Below are 17,361 nucleotides of genomic sequence, written 5' to 3' on the forward strand. Positions count from 1 at the left end.
GGATATCGTATTTCTGATTGAGTCGGCCTCGCACCGTAGTGGTTCATTGCAAACACACCTCGGTGTAGAGGGCGTTATCATACATCATAAGTCAGGCCAAAGGTGAAAAGAAAAACCATCATGTTGCATTCGTTCCCTTCGTAGCTCCGGAAGAGCGTTGATTCCAGTCGCCAGAGAATGAGGGCATATCAAATCTTGCAGCCGGGCACCCAACGGGCTGACGCTAAAGCCCGTGGGACACAGTAGCTCGGATTGCTCAAGTAGAGATGGGAGAAAATTTTACTCCTCGGGCTGCACGAACGGGTTGGGGATCTCCTCGCTGCCATCAGCTGGCGAGATCAGCACGATCAGAGTGCCACGAGCCACAATCAAACCGAGCGAGCGGGTGGTTTGGTTACCCTCGTCATCTGTTGAAAAAGTCAGCACGGAAAAAAGATCCACAGGATGAGGTAAGGCTTACCGCGCATGGATTCCTTGACGTCGTCGAGGACGAGGTTCATGAGCTGGTCATAACCTTTCAGGGTACCAGTGACTAATGGGGGTCAGCATCTAGCATAGGTACCTAGGTGTTCAAAGAATGGACAGAAAATATCAAACTCACCTTCACGACCGCCATTGAACTTGACCTGGACCTCCTTGTCCATGTACTTGTTCAGATCGAGGATGTTTTCCTTCTTGGGCTTCTCCTGTGCACCGCCACCACCGCCACTTTTCTGCTGGGACTGGCGACCACCGCGGCCACGGCCCCCTCGGAACGAACCACGTTCGGACATGGGGGTTTGACTTGGGGAGAGCGGTGAAGGGGGGGGGGGGGGGAGGAAAAGGAGTTAAACCCAGATAGGAGAAATAGGGCGGGAAAGGAAAAGAGTCAGTGTATCGCCCGAGGCCAGATGGTGGTGAAGGGGGGTCATGTATGAGGGATTTTTAGCGGGGGTTTACAGGCTGGGAGTGGACGCTTTGGGTCCGCCTGAATCCCGCCGGTAAGGACGGAAGTGTATATTACCGGGGCGGTGGGCGGAGGTAATTATCAGTACGCGCGGACATCAGGCATCAGCGAAATGCACCTCCCCAAGGCAAAAGGCTTGTCTGGTGGGGACACCAGCCTTTCGGGGCAAGATATGGGAACTTGGTCACCGATAGGTACAGACACATGTAATCCCCAAGAGCAATGAGATGTGCAGCTCCAGAAAACCGATTAGGTGCAGGCGGAGGTTGCCAGCGCATTCCAGCGGAAAAGGCCGGCGGGACTCCGCCATGTACAGGTACCGTAACCAACAGGGCGGATGAAAGCCCCGAGACCAGGTACAGGTACTTCTCTGTAGGCTCCGTTCGTTCCGGGAGCCACTTTTGGCTCTTCCTCCCTGACATCTGACACCTGACTCCTCTCTCTTCTCTGTGCTTTTCTCATGGGTCCATTCTTGCCTGTACACATGGTCAGTTCTATACGGCTCCCTAGTCCTTAGTCCCGCGCAACCTGCGCTCCCGCCCTCTTGACGTCCCTCAGCCGCACCGGCTCCCGGCACCAATTTTATTTGACCCTGCCTCGACTCCTATCCATTCCAAGTATACTCCTCCGAACAATCGCCATGTCACACCCCGTGGCTGCGGAGCCGTCGAACAAACGGCCCCGGTCTCCCGCGGGCGAGCACCAGCATCTGCACCAGTCCAAGGTGCCCAAGACGCACTCGAACCACCTCCAGATCAACTACCTCGCGCGCCAGTATCCCGATAACCTGCCTCTGGTCTCTGCTGAAGATACCATGCCCGCCATAATCCACCTGATCGGCGAGTATGACGGAGTACTCCACCGCCACGAGAGCATCGCCGGCAACCTTGGCGCATGCCCGCTGGGCCCGATTCTGATCAAACGCTTCGAGCGCCTGTTCGACGGACCCCCGCGCGTGCTCAAGTCGCACGGCAAGGATGGTCCCACGGTTACCTGGCTGGACGTGGTCGAGTTCGCCAAGAGCAAGCCCGAGCAGTTCAATCTGGAGAAGCAGCGCAACGGCATTCGAGTCTGCCAGTTCTATACCAAGCAGTGTCGCGTGGAGATCAGTGAGGAGGACTTTGTGCTTATTTCCTCGGGCATGCCACAGAAGATGATTCCGCCGCAACCTATAATCGAGGACGAGGAGAAGGAGCTGGGCGCGCTGGAAATTCTGGAGAAGAATCTCCAGCATATCATTCAGATGGCTGACCAAGGTAAGCACTTTCTACACAGTTTATAGTTCGTGACATGCACTAATTGATTCTGCGCGTAGTGTCCGCCCGAGCCCGTCAGCTCAGTTACCGTCTGAAGAACCGCCGTACCGCGATCGTGAGTCGACGAGAGAATGACGCTTCATTGCAATCGCGCAGTGCGGTCGACATTTGGCGCGATGCCAATGGTCATGGCTTGACCAATGGCCGTCAATCCAATACATCGCCCTCCGGCTTCGTGGCCGTCAACGCAAATCTGCCCGAGGCCGAGTCCGAAGAGAACCCGCTATCATCGCAGTTCATGTTCTCCCACTCCAACACAGAAAATGTGACTATTATAAATGGGACCTCGATCAAAGGCGCCTCGCCCACTACGCGCGCCGAACTCATGAAGAAGTTCTTCACTACGGCTGATCGCCATGCGCGCGGCTACGAAGATGCCTCGAGCCCAGTAAACCCGCAGACTCAGACTCAGCCTCTGCCGCGGCCTCGAGTCTCGGATCCAGCGGATTACAGTATTATACCGGCTGCTACAACCCCGGTCGCCATTCCCGGTACTCCGACCTCACTACTCCCGCCGCCAAAGACGACACCCAGCGAGAAGGATGACGGGGGCCCGTTCAAGCTGGAGATGGTAGCCCGCATGGAAGAGCTAGGCCGTGGCGAACGAGTGGTCCCACCCTGTGACCGGTGTCGCCGTCTCCACATGGACTGTCTCAAGAATCTGACTGCCTGCATGGGCTGCACCAAAAAGCACGCCAAATGCTCTTGGCGCGACGTCAAGGAAGATGAGATACGCGCAGCATATGGATCGTCCGGGTTCATACCACGTGAGCGCCACGATGAAGAACGCCCTACCCTCCCTCCTATCCAGAGTTTTGCGCCATCTCCAGGCCCGAGTGGCCCAGCGCATTCAGAGCGTGCTTCGGAGGCAGCTGCATCTATGGATCCACACAGCTACTACCACAGTCGCCGTGAATCAGCACCGGGGGCTTCACATGTCGCTCCCGGCTCAGGAGCATCTATGAATCTACCCCCATCATCCGCCAACTCACCACGGAGAGCCATGAGTGATGAAGGCAGTGGCCGGGTCCACCACGAGCACCAGCACTCGCACCCGCACCAGCACCCGCACCAGCACCCGCACCAGCACCCGCACCCGCACCCGCATCACGGACACCCACAGCAGCGACCTGCTCAGGACGATGACCCTGACGCGAATCAGCGCCTGATGCAGGCTATCCTGGATACGGTAGACCATCACGCGCGGGTGGCGGCTGCCGTGCAGGAGAAAGAGCGTGGTGCCGAGCGGTCTGGGGATAATGGGAATGATCGGGATGCCGAAAGAGAGCGCGAGCGCGAGCCGGAACGGGAACGGGAACGTGAACGAGAAAGGGAACGAGAAAGGGAAAGGGAACGGGATCGTGACCGGGATCGTGACCGGGATCGACACCTGGTGCAGGCTTAATCATCTTTTCACATAGTGTATATTCTTGCTATTCGGCTGTACAGCTGTGAGCGTTGGCGAACTGGATGGTTGAGGGTTTGTCTTTCAGGTTACATATTATATCCACGAAAGTTTATGTGTCTTATGCTCTTTTCATTCTGGGAGTGCTTCCTATGTAAGCCTGATATAGTTGGCAGCTCATCCATCACTGAATATCTTAGGGTAGATGTCTCTGAGGTCAACCACAGTATGCATCACTACCATAAAACCCGTCCCGGTGATCGCAGGCTGACTTTCCTTGTAAAGCTCTTACGCCTCAGGAAAACCTGAATATCCGTCTTAAAATAATTCCAATATCCGAAATCAAGCCCGCAATGGCGCGCGCGGTATATGCTTCTTTGGAGAAACCAAAACACAAGATCTGGTCGTCAGCTCACAAATTTCCTTCGAGCCGTCTTGAGGCAGCCACTACAAGAGATGTTGAACACAGCATACGTATCTATGGAAGTAAACCTTAGTTACCCCGGATCACCCGCCCACGGATATAAAAAATCTCAAGCCCATAGAATCGGCAGAAGTCCAAATCGCCTGCCGGAAGCCATGCGGATATACATCAACCGCCCCACCCGCGGGTGCTTAGAACATGATGACCAATGTTAGGAATTAGCTCCGCGCGGAACATGGAGAAGCCCGGGTATGTTCTCGTCCTGTATTCTCTTCCACTGCTAGGATTTGGGCGTGTTGGAAATAATTCAGGTAGTTTATTAACTACCTAGGCTGTATATGCACCGGGTCAGTATTGATGGAATTTAAGGGAGGGAGTAGGGAGTATAGAGAATGGGGGAATCCCGGGTTGTGGTAGTAATTCCGCCGCGGTGAGTGGGCGAGATCCTCTGCGGGGTGCAAAGCTCATCATTGTTTGTTTCGAAGTCATGATACAAACCCCACTCCCCAGAACTGCCGACTTACAAGTCCGGCCCCTCGACATGAATATAAACGCGCACCCCGGGTTCCTCTCTCTACCTCTTCCCTATTCCCTTTCACCTCGATAAGATAGCTCCCCCGCCATAATGGATCCTTCCAAGGTCAAGATTCCGCCCATGAAAAACCTCACGGTTGACAACATCACCGAGAATGTGATCACGATCAATTCGCTCTGCGAAGACGAGCGCATGAAATACGTGCTCGAGCGCCTCGTCACGCACCTCCACGACTTCGCCCGCGAAACCCGCCTCAGCAGCGACGAATGGATGACCGGCCTCCGCTTCTTGACCGAAGTAGGCCAGATCTGCACCGACGTGCGTCAGGAATTCATCCTCCTCTCCGACGTCCTGGGCCTTTCGATTCTCGTCGACTCAATCGACCACCCCAAGCCACCGGGCTCCACCGAGGGCACCGTGCTAGGCCCCTTCCACACCCACGATGCCGAGGAGATGCCCGCCGGTGACTCCATGTCGCACGACCCCAAGGGCGAGCCCCTGCTGGTCGTATGTAATCTGCGTGATACCGAGGGTAAGCCTATTGAGAACGTCAAGATTGATATCTGGGAGACCGATTCCACGGGCCACTATGATGTGCAGTATGCAGGGCGCGAGGGGCCCGATGGGCGCTGCATTATGCGCTCGGATAAGGAGGGCGTTTTCTGGTTCCATGCTATCACGCCCGTGCCGTACCCGATTCCCCATGACGGGCCTGTGGGCAGGCTGTTGGAGAAGTTGCATCGTCATCCCTTCCGCCCGTCGCATATGCACTTTATGTTCCAGAAGGAAGGTTACGATCACTTGATTACGTATGTTTCTACTATGTCCAACGGTTTTATATGCTTTCTGACAAAATCAGTGCCCTCTACCTCCGCAATGACCCTTATGAAACCTCCGATGCCGTCTTCGGTGTCAAGGATTCCCTCACCGTGGATATTGGCAAGGCTGGGCCTGAAATCGCCAAGAAATATAACGTCCCCGAGGGCCACGCCCTGCTTACCTATGACTTTGTGCTCGTGTCGGATGCCGAGACGAGCGAGCTGCGCGCGAAGAACTCCAAGGTTGCGCTGGATGCTCTTGGTCGGAAAGTGAAGATCGTGAATGGACTGCCTGTGCCGGATCTCGATTAAGCAATGAGCAGCGGAGACGGAAAAATTATTTTTGGGGGATACAGGACGGCTTACGAACTTGGCTACGGAACTAGGAGATGACTTGAGCTTTGTTTTAAGATATCAATGATTGTAAAATTTATGAATTGCATGAACTTGCCTTATTTTCACAAAATGAGTGAGGTGTTCTCAGGTCTACTTCTGCGCGGGTTGAGATTGAGTTTCTTCATTCTTTATGTGTCTGTATTTCCATAAAATATTGCTGGCGTTGCCATGCTGGGCCATAAACAAAATGTAACGAGACAAGGCAGACTGAGAAACCTTGCTGATGAAAGCAAAGCAAAGATCCCGGATCCATTTCGCGCCTGCTTGTATATGAATCCCGGAGGGATTGACAATATAGGTACCTAACAGCCGTCGTAATCATAGCCACGTATTCTCTACACTAGTGCATTCTTCTCGTCGGCTTCATCAGTGCCTGGAAAGAGGACTCGAGGGCCTTCTTGATTTCCTTGTAGCTGACGATAAAGCAGCTCTGCTCGTCACGGCTCACCAAAGTGACTTTCTCGTCGGAACCGGCATCTAGCTTGTTCAAACATGCCAGGACGTGTCCGAGGTCGACCACTGGCTCGCCCTGGGGGTCCACCTGGTGGAAGACGTAGTCGCGGAAGATCTTCAAGAAATAGCGCTCTCCGCTCTCGGACCACTGCCGGTCATGTTCGTACTCAGGTCGCTCGTTGACAAAATTCAATTTAGTCATAAGACGCACAAGGCGACCGTTCTCGAGCTCACGGCCGAGATCGGATGTGAGTTGGTCGTCCAGATGGAGCGCCGAATCAAAGGTTGACATCAGCTGCGACGAGATGCCCGTAATGAAGATGTCGATGGTCCGGTCCGCGTCTTTCTGGAGGCCGTTGAGAAGCCAGAAGACGGAGTTCTTCAACTGAGGGCTGTACGCGCGAGTGAAATGCTCCATGGCTTTAGTAGGGTTGTGCATCACGGTGGGCGAGTTGGCCCCCAGAGCGACGATCAATTGTCCGAAGTTGACTAGATCCTGCCGCTGGAGGTCCGCAACGGTCCGCTGAGAGTCAAATTGGACCACGTCCAAAATTGAACAGGCACTGAGACGGATTCGATTCTTGCCCGTCAACAAGACTTTACTCGGCTCCAGCACTCTTGCTGCAAGACCGTTAGTGTGGATCGCCTTCAAAGCATTTGCAATCTGAGTCATGTAGCCCCAGAGAACCTGCTCAGGTATGTGGGTATTGTGACGGGCGCCCTGGAAGCGGTTTCCAGCACCCAAATGCTGCTCAGCCAGGGTTTTGGAGAGAGGATGGTAGTCGGTGACGAAAATGAGCGAGCTGTCCTGGAAGCTTCGGCTAGTAAATGCGTCATGGACGGTGACTACGCTTCCACTGCACACGCGCTTCCACGCTTGGACGGATCGGATGGCCTTCTCGTTGGTCAAGCGGAATCCTGTGCAAGTCAGACAACGTTGTGTGGTAATGGGTTGCCGGTTTTCATACCTTCAAGTCTTCGAAGAGCATAGAAATTTCCATCTTTACTCGATTGTGCCTTATATACCCAGCTGGGAAAGCCGAATGTAGCAGCATTCTTCTGATGGCTGAGGTCCAACGGGACTAGAGAGTGGAAATAGTCGACCTGGGCGGGTAATGTTGTGTCTGAAAGAAGTCAGATTGATCCTAGCTTAGAATATCACATTAGATCAACGTACTGGGCAGGGTTTGCAAGGTAGCTGCAGCCTTCTTCTGCAGTTCCTCGCGGAAGTCATTAGGAAGAAAGAGGTCGTGGACATTGCGCTGATAGCCCAGAGTGTTCTGATTGTGAGGGCCAATTGGAGCGTATAGATGATACTGGACCTGCAGGTTGTTAAACAATGCATGAAATATTTAAGCGAGAATCATACCGGTTGCTGAAAGCCAGTCTGACTAGCGAAAAAGGCTCCTCCCATTGCGGCGGCCGTATCGTGAGAGTACGGGTTGGCCGCAACGGGTCCAACTGCAGTTGCAGACATCGGGGTTGAGGTGACAAAAGGATCGAAGCCACCAGTGGTAGCAATGGCACCATTACCATTGCCCTGAAAAGATCCCTGGCAGTTGGAGTTAGTGGGACATAATTCAAGGCTGGAGCTGCGGTATTTGGTTGTCCTTCGCTCGGAGATGGGATCGAAATCATCCGCCAGAGCACTAAGGCTCCGGCTGGAGCGATTGTGAAAAGATCCCAGCATGCTAGCAAGCTTGAGAGGAGATCAAAGCGTCGAGTTCGACTCTTGGAGCACAACCATCGCAACTACAGACGAAATGGAAGGAGCGACTTACCACGTGAGCGCTCTCGAAACCTTGAGGCACAAACTCCTGCACTTCGGCCAACGTCCAGTCGGGGGTTCCTGCTTCCTGCATCATTGTTGGGGTACTTGTGTTGGAGCCTTGGCCAGTCAGCAGAGATATTTTGAACTCGGATCGATGGACATACGCGATGCCGCAGGGCGGGGTTGGAATGGAGCTGCATTCGCAGCCTTCGGGGAGATGGGATTGGATTTCTTGGGGGCGGAGTTGCCGTTGCCAGACAGGAGGGATGGGGTGAAGCTGGGCGAGTCCACGTTGAATCGTTTCTTGTTACTGAGCACTGTCATTAGCATGCTTGTGTTATAAGGATGCACGGTACGGTACACCTTACCTATCGGACTGATTCGCAGCGTTGAGTCTGAGAGGGTCATGGTTGAAAGCGCAACCTGGATTGAAAAACTCCGGTCAGAATTGATCTCTAAAACCGCCACGGCTTCAAGACCTTTACCTTTGTCCTCATAGCGGCATCGTCCATAGATGGTTACATTGCGACATAATGTATCTTTCGCGTTCTCTGTTCCAATATCACAAATGAGCGAGGTCCGCGATTCCGGCAGCCATCTCCAGCAGCTTCATCTCATGCATCTATCGGCAGCCATTCCCGACACGGGCCACGACACACTCACCTCGAGTCTTCATTTTCGGCGATCCCGTCGTGCGACGGGATTCATCGAGTGGAGGTTTGGCGGAGGAGGCCATGATAGACGGCTGATACCGAGACGAAACGGATCAACACAGAAGAATCTCCATTGAAACGGGACCGAAGACGATGCGATTGAGGTGATCGAGAGGGGGCCACATTCCCTGCGATCCGATCCGACCTATACAGTAGCACCGTCGTCGGCGCGTTGATCGTCGAAGAGCGGACCAATGGATGAATCCACGGGGGTCGTGGAGATATCAATATCTCGAGCAGGCATGCAGATAATAATACGGGGCCCAATGTCGACTCTGCCCTCCAAAAGCAGATCGAGAGCGATAGAACCGATGAGGAGAGGACGCGGGGCGAGGCGAACTCGAGCGAAGGGGGAACGCGCACGGACCAGGCGGTCAGCCGAGCTTCGCGATAGTCCGTTTAACCGTTATCACCGCGAGAATACATGGACATTGCAAGGTGATAGGGCTCACTCGTTCAAGAGAATGGGTCCCGACATCCATGTGAATTATAAGATCCGACGGGGTCACCACCTACCTAAACGGTACGTGTCGGGTTATCATGCTAAGTTTTCCTCTGATATGTATATCTAGGACTGCAGTATGTATCCAGCAGAATTTCAGCCCCATCACTACCTAGTGCATACCCTTTGACATCCGCAGCAGGGAAGAAGTAAGGTACCTACAACATGTCCCGAGGTCACACAAATGCTCACATACACTTCCCTTTCGTTGGTACGAGGCCTCGGGAGAACCTAGCCTTATCGTACAATCACTTCGGATGATGTAATTTACAGGCTGCACGTCCAGGGCTGGACAGGCAAGATGCTTTATGGACGAGGTTGAAAGAATATCAACAATTAAACTCCCAGATGATCTATATAAAAAAGAAATTAAAATACGCTTCTATGCAAACATCATTCAGGACCTGGAGGAGCTCCACGATAAACATGGGCGGCATGAAAGGCGGTGACCCCATCCGCCTTCTACATGTCCTCTCCGACTCACGCTATCGGCCTGTCATCTATCAGCCAACATGTCCGCTGCTGAGCTCGACCTCGATCAGCTCTCTCCCAGCGAGAGAACGGCATTGGATACATACACCTCTGTCACAGGTCAAGAGCTAGCAGAGGCCATTCCGCTTCTGCGCCGGTCACAATGGAATGTCCAGGTTGGTGCTGTCCTCTGAGCTCCGAGGTAGCTTGCTTACCCCGGCACAGATAGCTATCTCCAAATTTTTTGACGGCGAGGGGCCTGACCCGGTCGAAGAGGCTCGAGAAGCAATGCAATCCCCTCCACCTCGTGCGGAACGTCGAACCCAGAATCTGATGTCCGATGATCTTACCGAGGGATTCTTGCCCGTTGCTCGCTCCGCAGACCCGGCCCCGCGAGTCGATACACAACCCGAAGAACAACTAGTCTATCGCCCTCCCTTCATCCTCGCCCTCCTTTTTACCCCCTTTAACCTTGTCTACCGACTGCTCTGCAGCTCATTCCGTCTTTTCGGGACGCTGTTTCCCTTCCTCCCGCGGCTGTTCAATGCAACCGCGAATCCAGCCTTACAGGGCGCACGGAATACCACGGGTCGTCGACCACTCGGCCCTAAAGATACAGCAGCTCGTTTCATCCGCGAGTTTGATGAGGAGTATGGATCGCACTCGGTGCCATTTTTGGAAAATGGATACAACATGGCCTTGGAGAAGGCCCACCGGGATTTGAAGTTCTTGTTGGTGATTCTCACGTCGCCCGAGCACGACGATACGAATGGCTGGGTGCGGGATACCCTGCTGGCGCCGGAAGTCGTGGAGTTCCTCAATGACCCGCAAAACAACCTTCTGGTGTGGGGCGGCAACGTACGGGACTCTGAGGCATATCAGGTGGCCAACTCACTACGCTGCACAAAGTTCCCCTTTGTCGCCTTGACCGTTCACACACCGAATGTCTCATCGACCGCCATGTCGGTGGTGGGCCGCATTGCAGGCACCACTGCGCCGTCGGAGTTTGTTAACCGACTCCGCACAGCCATTTTAACGAATCAGGAACCGCTGGAGCGCATTCGTGCGACGCGTGCCGAGCAGCAGGCATCTCGTAGCTTGCGTGAACAGCAAGATTCGGCCTACGAGCGGTCGCTGGCGATCGACCGGGAACGGGCTCGCCAACGCCGGGAAGCGGAAGCTGCCCGACAGAGGGAAGAGCAGGAGGCGGCGGAACGCCAAGCAGCCGAGGAGAAAAAGAAGCGGGATTTGGCACAGTGGAGGTTTTGGCGTGCACAGTCCCTCGGCGTGGAGCCCGGTAACGATGTCAAGGATGCCGTGCGTGTTAGCGTGCGATTGCCATCTGGCGAGCGCATCATGCGGCGATTTGCGCCCGAGGCTGACATCGAGGAGCTCTACGCGGTAGTGGAATGCTACGAGATTCTACAAGATGAGGCACGGCCCACGGATGTTAGCAAACCCGCGGGGTTCCAGCATCAGTACGGTTTCCGATTGGTGTCACCCATGCCGCGCGCGGTGTATGCGGTTGAAGAAGGCGGTACGATCCAGGACAAGATCGGACGGGGAGGCAATCTGTTGGTGGAGCCGATTGAAGAAGAGGAAGACGAAGACGAAGACGAAGACGAAGAAGTGTCATGATACCAGGTTTCCGAGCCTCATAGTGTACCAAATCCAGTGAAACTTGACTCGTGCACACCACTAGGCCTCCCATGTAAGGGTCACGATCAGATGCATGCAGGGGAATCCGGAGCCATTGGCGTCATCTGTCAGACCTGTGTCTGACAGATATCAGATCAAGTGGACGAACACGGACCAAAGACAAGGAAGTAGGACATGGAGAACCCCGGCAATGGACGAAAATAGCGGAGATGAGTCAGCTCGGATAGCGGATCCCGCCATCCGAGCAACGGAGCCCCGTGAATGGAGTCCGCGGCGAAAAAAAGGGTTCTCGGGAAGTCCAGTCCCGGCCCACTTTTCTTCCAGAACGCAACCACACGTGTCTGGACGGATCCTGGAATAACGTGGCCGTGCTCCGCATAACCTGTACGGTTTCGGTGCCCGGCCTACAGTTATTTGTCGCGTAGGCTCCGTGTATGATGCATTAGATGACGCTAAGCCCAATTGCGTTATTGCACGCTTGACTCGAAGATTCTAGCCCGTATAATCTGACATTGATGGGTTTTTTTTAGGCAGCACTGACCTTGATGACTGCTCCACTGTGCCTGGTGCTTATCGCCGGACGGATGGGCTCATTCCTTTCGGGAGAAACCTGTGATTGCTCCGGTCCCGAATGATGCTCTTTTCCCATTAGTTCATCCTTTCCTTTGTATTAAATCTCCTGACACTCTTTCGTTTCTTGTTCCTTGAATATACGTCTAATATCTCTTCCCTAATACTCGCCACTCGGCTTTAATCCTCCTTCTTGTTCTTGTCGCCTCCCTACAAGGTCCCCAGTTGATGGTCATCCCCTCACTGTCGTCTACTACTGGGCTCGCGACCATTCCCCGTTTTCTATATACGCCCCATTTTCTAATCAGTCCGGAGTGTACCCATCATGTCGCTCCTGGGGACTATCAACCCTAATCTCCCCGAGACCAATCACGAGTCTACGATGGTCTCGCGTGAAACTCGTCACCATGACCCCGCCGCCAGCGTCAGCACCGACGATACAACCGTCGAGAAGTCCGAAGAGATCGATGAGGAGATGGTCGAGGCCGAGGTCACCGACATGGCCCGGAAGCTCACTCGCGAATCCACTCGCTGGGGTGAGGCCGAGAACACCTTCATCGACATGAAGGAGGATTCGACCCTCAACCCGCACAGCCCGAACTTCAAGGCCCGCAACTGGATGAAGAACCTGCTCGCCGTCACCTCTCGCGACCCCGAACGGTACCCCCAGCGCCAAGCCGGTGTCTCCTTCCGAAACCTCAGCGTGCATGGACATGGCAGCCCGACAGATTATCAGAAGGATGTGTTTAACTCCATCCTGCAGGTCGGAGCTTTGGCCCGCTTGATGACCGGAACTGGAAAGCAGAAGATCCAAATTCTACGTGATTTTGATGGCTTGGTCAAGAGTGGCGAGATGCTCGTCGTTCTGGGCCGTCCCGGTTCCGGTTGCTCAACCTTCCTGAAGACTCTTGCTGGTGAAATGAACGGTATTCAGAAGGATGGCCAGTCCCACATGAACTACCAGGGTATTTCCGACAAGAAGATGAAAAACCAGTTCCGTGGCGAGGCCATTTATACCGCCGAGACCGATGTTCACTTCCCCCAGCTGTCTGTGGGAGACACGCTGAAGTTCGCTGCTTTGGCCCGTGCTCCGCGCAACCGCTTGCCCGGTGTTTCTCGGGATCAGTACGCCACGCATATGCGTGACGTCGTCATGGCTATGCTGGGTCTCTCGCACACCATCAACTCCCGCGTCGGTAACGACTTCGTGCGTGGTGTCTCTGGTGGTGAGCGCAAGCGTGTCAGTATCGCAGAGGCTACCCTTTGCGGCAGCCCTCTGCAGTGCTGGGATAACTCCACCCGTGGCCTGGATAGTGCCAACGCCCTCGAATTCTGCAAGACCCTGAACTTGATGGCCAAGTACTCTGGCACAACCTGTGCAGTTGCCATCTACCAGGCCTCCCAGAGTGCCTATGATGTCTTTGACAAGGTGACCGTTCTATACGAGGGTCGTCAGATCTATTTCGGCCGTACCGAGGACGCCAAGGAGTTCTTTACGACCATGGGTTTCGACTGTCCCGAGCGTCAGACTACCGCCGATTTTCTGACCTCCCTCACAAGTCCTGCGGAGCGTCTCGTGAAGCCCGGATTCGAACATAGTGTGCCTCGTACCCCCGACGAATTCGCCGCTGCCTGGAAGAAGAGCGATGCTTATACGCAGCTGATGAGGGAGATCGAGGAATACGACCAGACCTACCCTATTGGCGGAGAGTCGCTGCAGAAGTTCATTGACTCGCGAAAGGCTATGCAGTCTAAAGGCCAGCGCGTCCGCTCTCCTTACACCTTGTCTGTCATGGAGCAGATCAACCTCTGCATGGCACGTGGCTTCCAGCGCCTCAAGGGCGATGCAAGCTTGACCTTGTCTCAACTCATCGGAAACTTCATTATGGCTCTGATCATCGGTTCCGTCTTCTACAACTTGCAGGACGACACCGACAGTTTCTATTCTCGTGGTGCCCTTCTTTTCTTCGCCGTCCTGCTCAATGCTTTCTCCAGTGCCCTTGAGATTCTGACCCTTTACGCACAACGTCCCATTGTCGAAAAACAAGCTCGATATGCTATGTACCACCCCTTCACCGAGGCTGTCGCGTCGATGATGTGTGACATGCCGTATAAGCTTCTCAACGCCGTAACCTTCAACGTGACCCTTTACTTCTTGACCAACCTTCGCCGGACTCCTGGTGCTTTCTTCACCTTCCTTCTGTTCTCCTTCATGACCACCATGACCATGTCTATGATTTTCCGCACTATTGCTGCCTTTTCTCGAACCCTTTCTCAGGCTCTGGTGCCGGCCGCCGTCTTGATTCTGGGTCTCATCATTTACACTGGTTTCACCATCCCGCCCACTAATATGCTTGGCTGGTCTCGCTGGATGAACTACATTGATCCCATCGGATACGGTTTTGAGTCTCTCATGGTCAACGAGTTCCACAACCGAAACTTCACCTGCTCTTCTTTCATTCCGTCTAACTTGAATGTCTACAACAGCGTCGGCTTGGCCAACAAGGTTTGTTCTGCCAAGGGTGCTCGCCCTGCTTCCAATATTGTCATGGGCGATAATTACCTCCACGACAGCTTCCAGTACTACAACAGCCACAAGTGGCGCAACCTGGGCATCATGATCGGTTTCATGATTTTCTTCATGGCTACCTACCTCATTGGCACCGAGTACATTTCCGAGTCCAAGTCTAAGGGGGAGGTTCTGCTCTTCCGTCGCGGTCAAGCTCCCAAGCGGTCCGAGCCCGGTGATGTCGAGGGATCCCAGTCGGTGGCCTCGGCTGAGAAGACTGACGAGTCGACCAAGGAAGTCTCTGCCAAGATTCAGAGACAGACCGCTGTCTTCCACTGGCAAGATGTTTGCTACGATATCAAGATCAAGAGCGAGGAGCGCCGGATTCTGGATCACGTTGATGGTTGGGTCAAGCCCGGTACTTGCACAGCCCTTATGGGTGTGTCTGGTGCTGGTAAGACTACTCTGCTTGATGTGCTGGCTACTCGTGTCACTATGGGTGTTGTTTCCGGTGAAATGCTTGTCGATGGCCGTCTTCGTGATCAGTCCTTCCAGCGGAAGACTGGTTACGTCCAACAGCAGGATCTTCATCTCTACACCACCACTGTCCGTGAGGCTCTTCGCTTCAGTGCCATCCTCCGTCAACCCGAGCACGTCAGTCGCCAAGAGAAGCTGGATTACGTCGAAGAGGTCATCAAGCTTCTGGGAATGGAAAGCTATGCTGATGCTGTTGTGGGTGTCCCCGGTGAAGGTCTTAACGTCGAGCAGCGCAAGCGTCTCACCATCGGTGTCGAGCTTGCTGCTAAGCCCCAGCTGCTTCTGTTCCTTGACGAGCCCACTTCCGGTCTTGACAGTCAAACTTCCTGGTCTATTCTCGATCTCATCGACACTCTCACCCAGCACGGACAGGCCATTCTCTGCACTATTCACCAGCCCTCTGCTATGTTGTTCCAACGTTTCGACCGTCTTCTTTTCCTTGCGAAGGGTGGTAAGACCGTCTACTTCGGTGACATCGGCGAGAAGTCCTCCATCCTTTCCAGCTACTTCGAAAGGAATGGCGCACCCAAGCTCTCTCCCGATGCTAACCCTGCCGAGTGGATGCTTGAAGTTATCGGTGCTGCCCCTGGATCCCACAGTGACATTGATTGGCCTGTCGTTTGGCGAGAGAGCCCCGAGCGCGTTAAGGTGCACGAACATCTGGCTGAATTGAAGGCGACCCTCTCTCAGAAGCCCGTGGAGGAGTCAACTGACAACCCTGCAAACTACAAGGAGTTCGCCGCTCCTTTCAGCGTTCAGCTCTACGAGTGCCTGGTCCGCGTGTTCAGTCAGTACTGGCGCACTCCCGTCTACATTTACTCCAAGGCCGCTCTCTGTGTCTTAACGGCCATCTATATCGGTTTCTCCTTCTTCCACGCCAAGAACAGTCTCCAAGGTCTCCAGAACCAGATGTTCAGTATTTTTATGCTGATGACCATCTTCGGTAACTTGGTTCAACAGATCATGCCTCACTTCGTCACCCAGCGTTCTTTGTATGAGGTCCGCGAGCGTCCTTCCAAGACCTACTCGTGGCAAGCATTCATGACGGCCAATATCTTGGTTGAGCTGCCTTGGAACACGCTTATGGCTATCCTAATCTTCGTCTGTTGGTACTATCCAATCGGTCTGTACCGTAACACATACGACACCGACTCCCTGCATGAGCGTGGTGCACTGATGTTCCTCCTGATCTGGACCTTCCTTCTATTTACCTCCACCTTCTCTCACATGATGATCGCCGGTATCGAGCTTGCCGAGACCGGTGGTAACCTGGCCAACTTGCTCTTCTCTCTTTGTCTTATCTTCTGTGGTGTCCTCGCGACCCCGGCCAAGATGCCCCGCTTTTGGATCTTCATGTACCGTGTCTCGCCGTTCACGTATCTCGTGTCTGCGATGTTATCCACCGGTGTGTCTGGCACTACAGCCGTTTGCTCGCCTATCGAGCTCCTCCACTTCACGCCTCCATCCGGCCAGACCTGTGAGAAGTACATGGCTCCTTACATCAAAGCGTTTGGAGGATATCTCGAAGCTTCATCGAAGATGTCCACCACCGACTGCTCCTTCTGCACCATCTCCTCCACAGATACTTTCCTCGCCAGTGTGTCGAGCTACTACAAAGACGCTTGGCGCAACTTCGGCATCATGTGGGTCTACATCATTGTCAACATCTTCCTGGCCGTGTTCATCTACTGGCTGGCTCGTGTGCCCAAGGGCAGCCGGAGCAAGAGCAAGAGCAAGAGCAAGAGCTCCTGATTCTATGCCTCTTTCGGCTCCCTCTTTTCTGTTCCTGATACTCATCAGTAAAAATTTTGTTTATACTCTTTATTTTCGATTTAGACTTTGTCTCTTTTCTTTACGCATATATAAAGGTTTCTGTCTTGCCCACCCTTGCATATGTGTTATTTCGCTTCCATGGGCTCATTTGGGTGTCTTGTGCTCTACTTCGTTCATATATTGGAAGCTTTTCTGAATAGCAGTTCTAGAATGCTAGATTGGACATATTAGCACTTCAATTTGAACACTCTCCTCGCTAGAACTAGCATTTAATAATCTCTTTGAAGACTGTTTGACGCTCCAGTATCCTCGGTCTGCTCTGGTACCACCCTTCTAGATGTCAAAGACAATCCTCGATGAAAGTAACTACTAATCTCCTCCTATCTCCATATCGTTTACCTAGAAGGGATACTGATAATATTTTTTGCGATGGGAGCTTGAATTTCGAATTGTCTAACGTTTCCACTCTAGCATTCCCGGCTGTTTAGATCTGCTATTCAACACATGATGGGATAGAAAAGAAGTGAACATTGCACAACCCATGTATAAAAAAATACATAACT

At 53.6% G+C, this 17,361-nt stretch overlaps 6 protein-coding genes across 6 annotated transcripts; 4 read left to right on the forward strand and 2 right to left on the reverse strand.

The window, feature by feature from the left end:
- Positions 1 to 279: 279 nt before the first annotated feature.
- On the reverse strand, positions 280 to 773 carry N7498_005598 (U6 snRNA-associated Sm-like protein LSm7; the record flags this gene model as incomplete). Its single annotated transcript, XM_058452660.1, has 3 exons — positions 280 to 407; positions 461 to 532; positions 602 to 773. 3 exons carry the CDS (start codon positions 771 to 773, stop codon positions 280 to 282), a joined length of 372 nt encoding a protein of 123 aa, XP_058309198.1.
- An 813-nt stretch (positions 774 to 1,586) lies between these two features.
- N7498_005599 (Zn(II)2Cys6 transcription factor domain-containing protein) lies at positions 1,587 to 3,667 on the forward strand (the record flags this gene model as incomplete). Its single annotated transcript, XM_058452661.1, has 2 exons — positions 1,587 to 2,202; positions 2,262 to 3,667. 2 exons carry the CDS (start codon positions 1,587 to 1,589, stop codon positions 3,665 to 3,667), a joined length of 2,022 nt encoding a protein of 673 aa, XP_058309199.1.
- Positions 3,668 to 4,716: 1,049 nt separating this feature from the next.
- On the forward strand, positions 4,717 to 5,756 carry N7498_005600 (intradiol ring-cleavage dioxygenase; the record flags this gene model as incomplete). The annotated part of the gene is made up of 2 exons (XM_058452662.1): positions 4,717 to 5,435; positions 5,486 to 5,756. The coding sequence occupies 2 exons, from the start codon at positions 4,717 to 4,719 to the stop codon at positions 5,754 to 5,756; spliced, it is 990 nt and encodes a 329-aa protein (XP_058309200.1).
- Positions 5,757 to 6,180: 424 nt separating this feature from the next.
- N7498_005601 (PAN-complex poly(A)-binding subunit PAN3) lies at positions 6,181 to 8,800 on the reverse strand (the record flags this gene model as incomplete). Its single annotated transcript, XM_058452663.1, has 9 exons — positions 6,181 to 7,211; positions 7,262 to 7,417; positions 7,471 to 7,615; positions 7,663 to 7,845; positions 8,075 to 8,181; positions 8,229 to 8,374; positions 8,433 to 8,487; positions 8,550 to 8,615; positions 8,728 to 8,800. 9 exons carry the CDS (start codon positions 8,798 to 8,800, stop codon positions 6,181 to 6,183), a joined length of 1,962 nt encoding a protein of 653 aa, XP_058309201.1.
- Positions 8,801 to 9,791: 991 nt separating this feature from the next.
- N7498_005602 (clathrin-mediated endocytosis regulator UBX3) lies at positions 9,792 to 11,388 on the forward strand (the record flags this gene model as incomplete). The annotated part of the gene is made up of 2 exons (XM_058452664.1): positions 9,792 to 9,926; positions 9,976 to 11,388. 2 exons carry the CDS (start codon positions 9,792 to 9,794, stop codon positions 11,386 to 11,388), a joined length of 1,548 nt encoding a protein of 515 aa, XP_058309202.1.
- A 916-nt stretch (positions 11,389 to 12,304) lies between these two features.
- Positions 12,305 to 16,777, forward strand: N7498_005603 (pleiotropic drug resistance family ABC transporter; the record flags this gene model as incomplete). Its single annotated transcript, XM_058452665.1, has 1 exon — positions 12,305 to 16,777. The coding sequence occupies one exon, from the start codon at positions 12,305 to 12,307 to the stop codon at positions 16,775 to 16,777; it is 4,473 nt and encodes a 1,490-aa protein (XP_058309203.1).
- Positions 16,778 to 17,361: the final 584 nt, after the last annotated feature.

This window comes from Penicillium cinerascens, assembly GCF_028974065.1.
Source record: "Penicillium cinerascens strain IBT 15544 chromosome Unknown contig_5_segment0_segment0, whole genome shotgun sequence".
Lineage (NCBI taxonomy): Eukaryota > Fungi > Ascomycota > Eurotiomycetes > Eurotiales > Aspergillaceae > Penicillium > Penicillium cinerascens.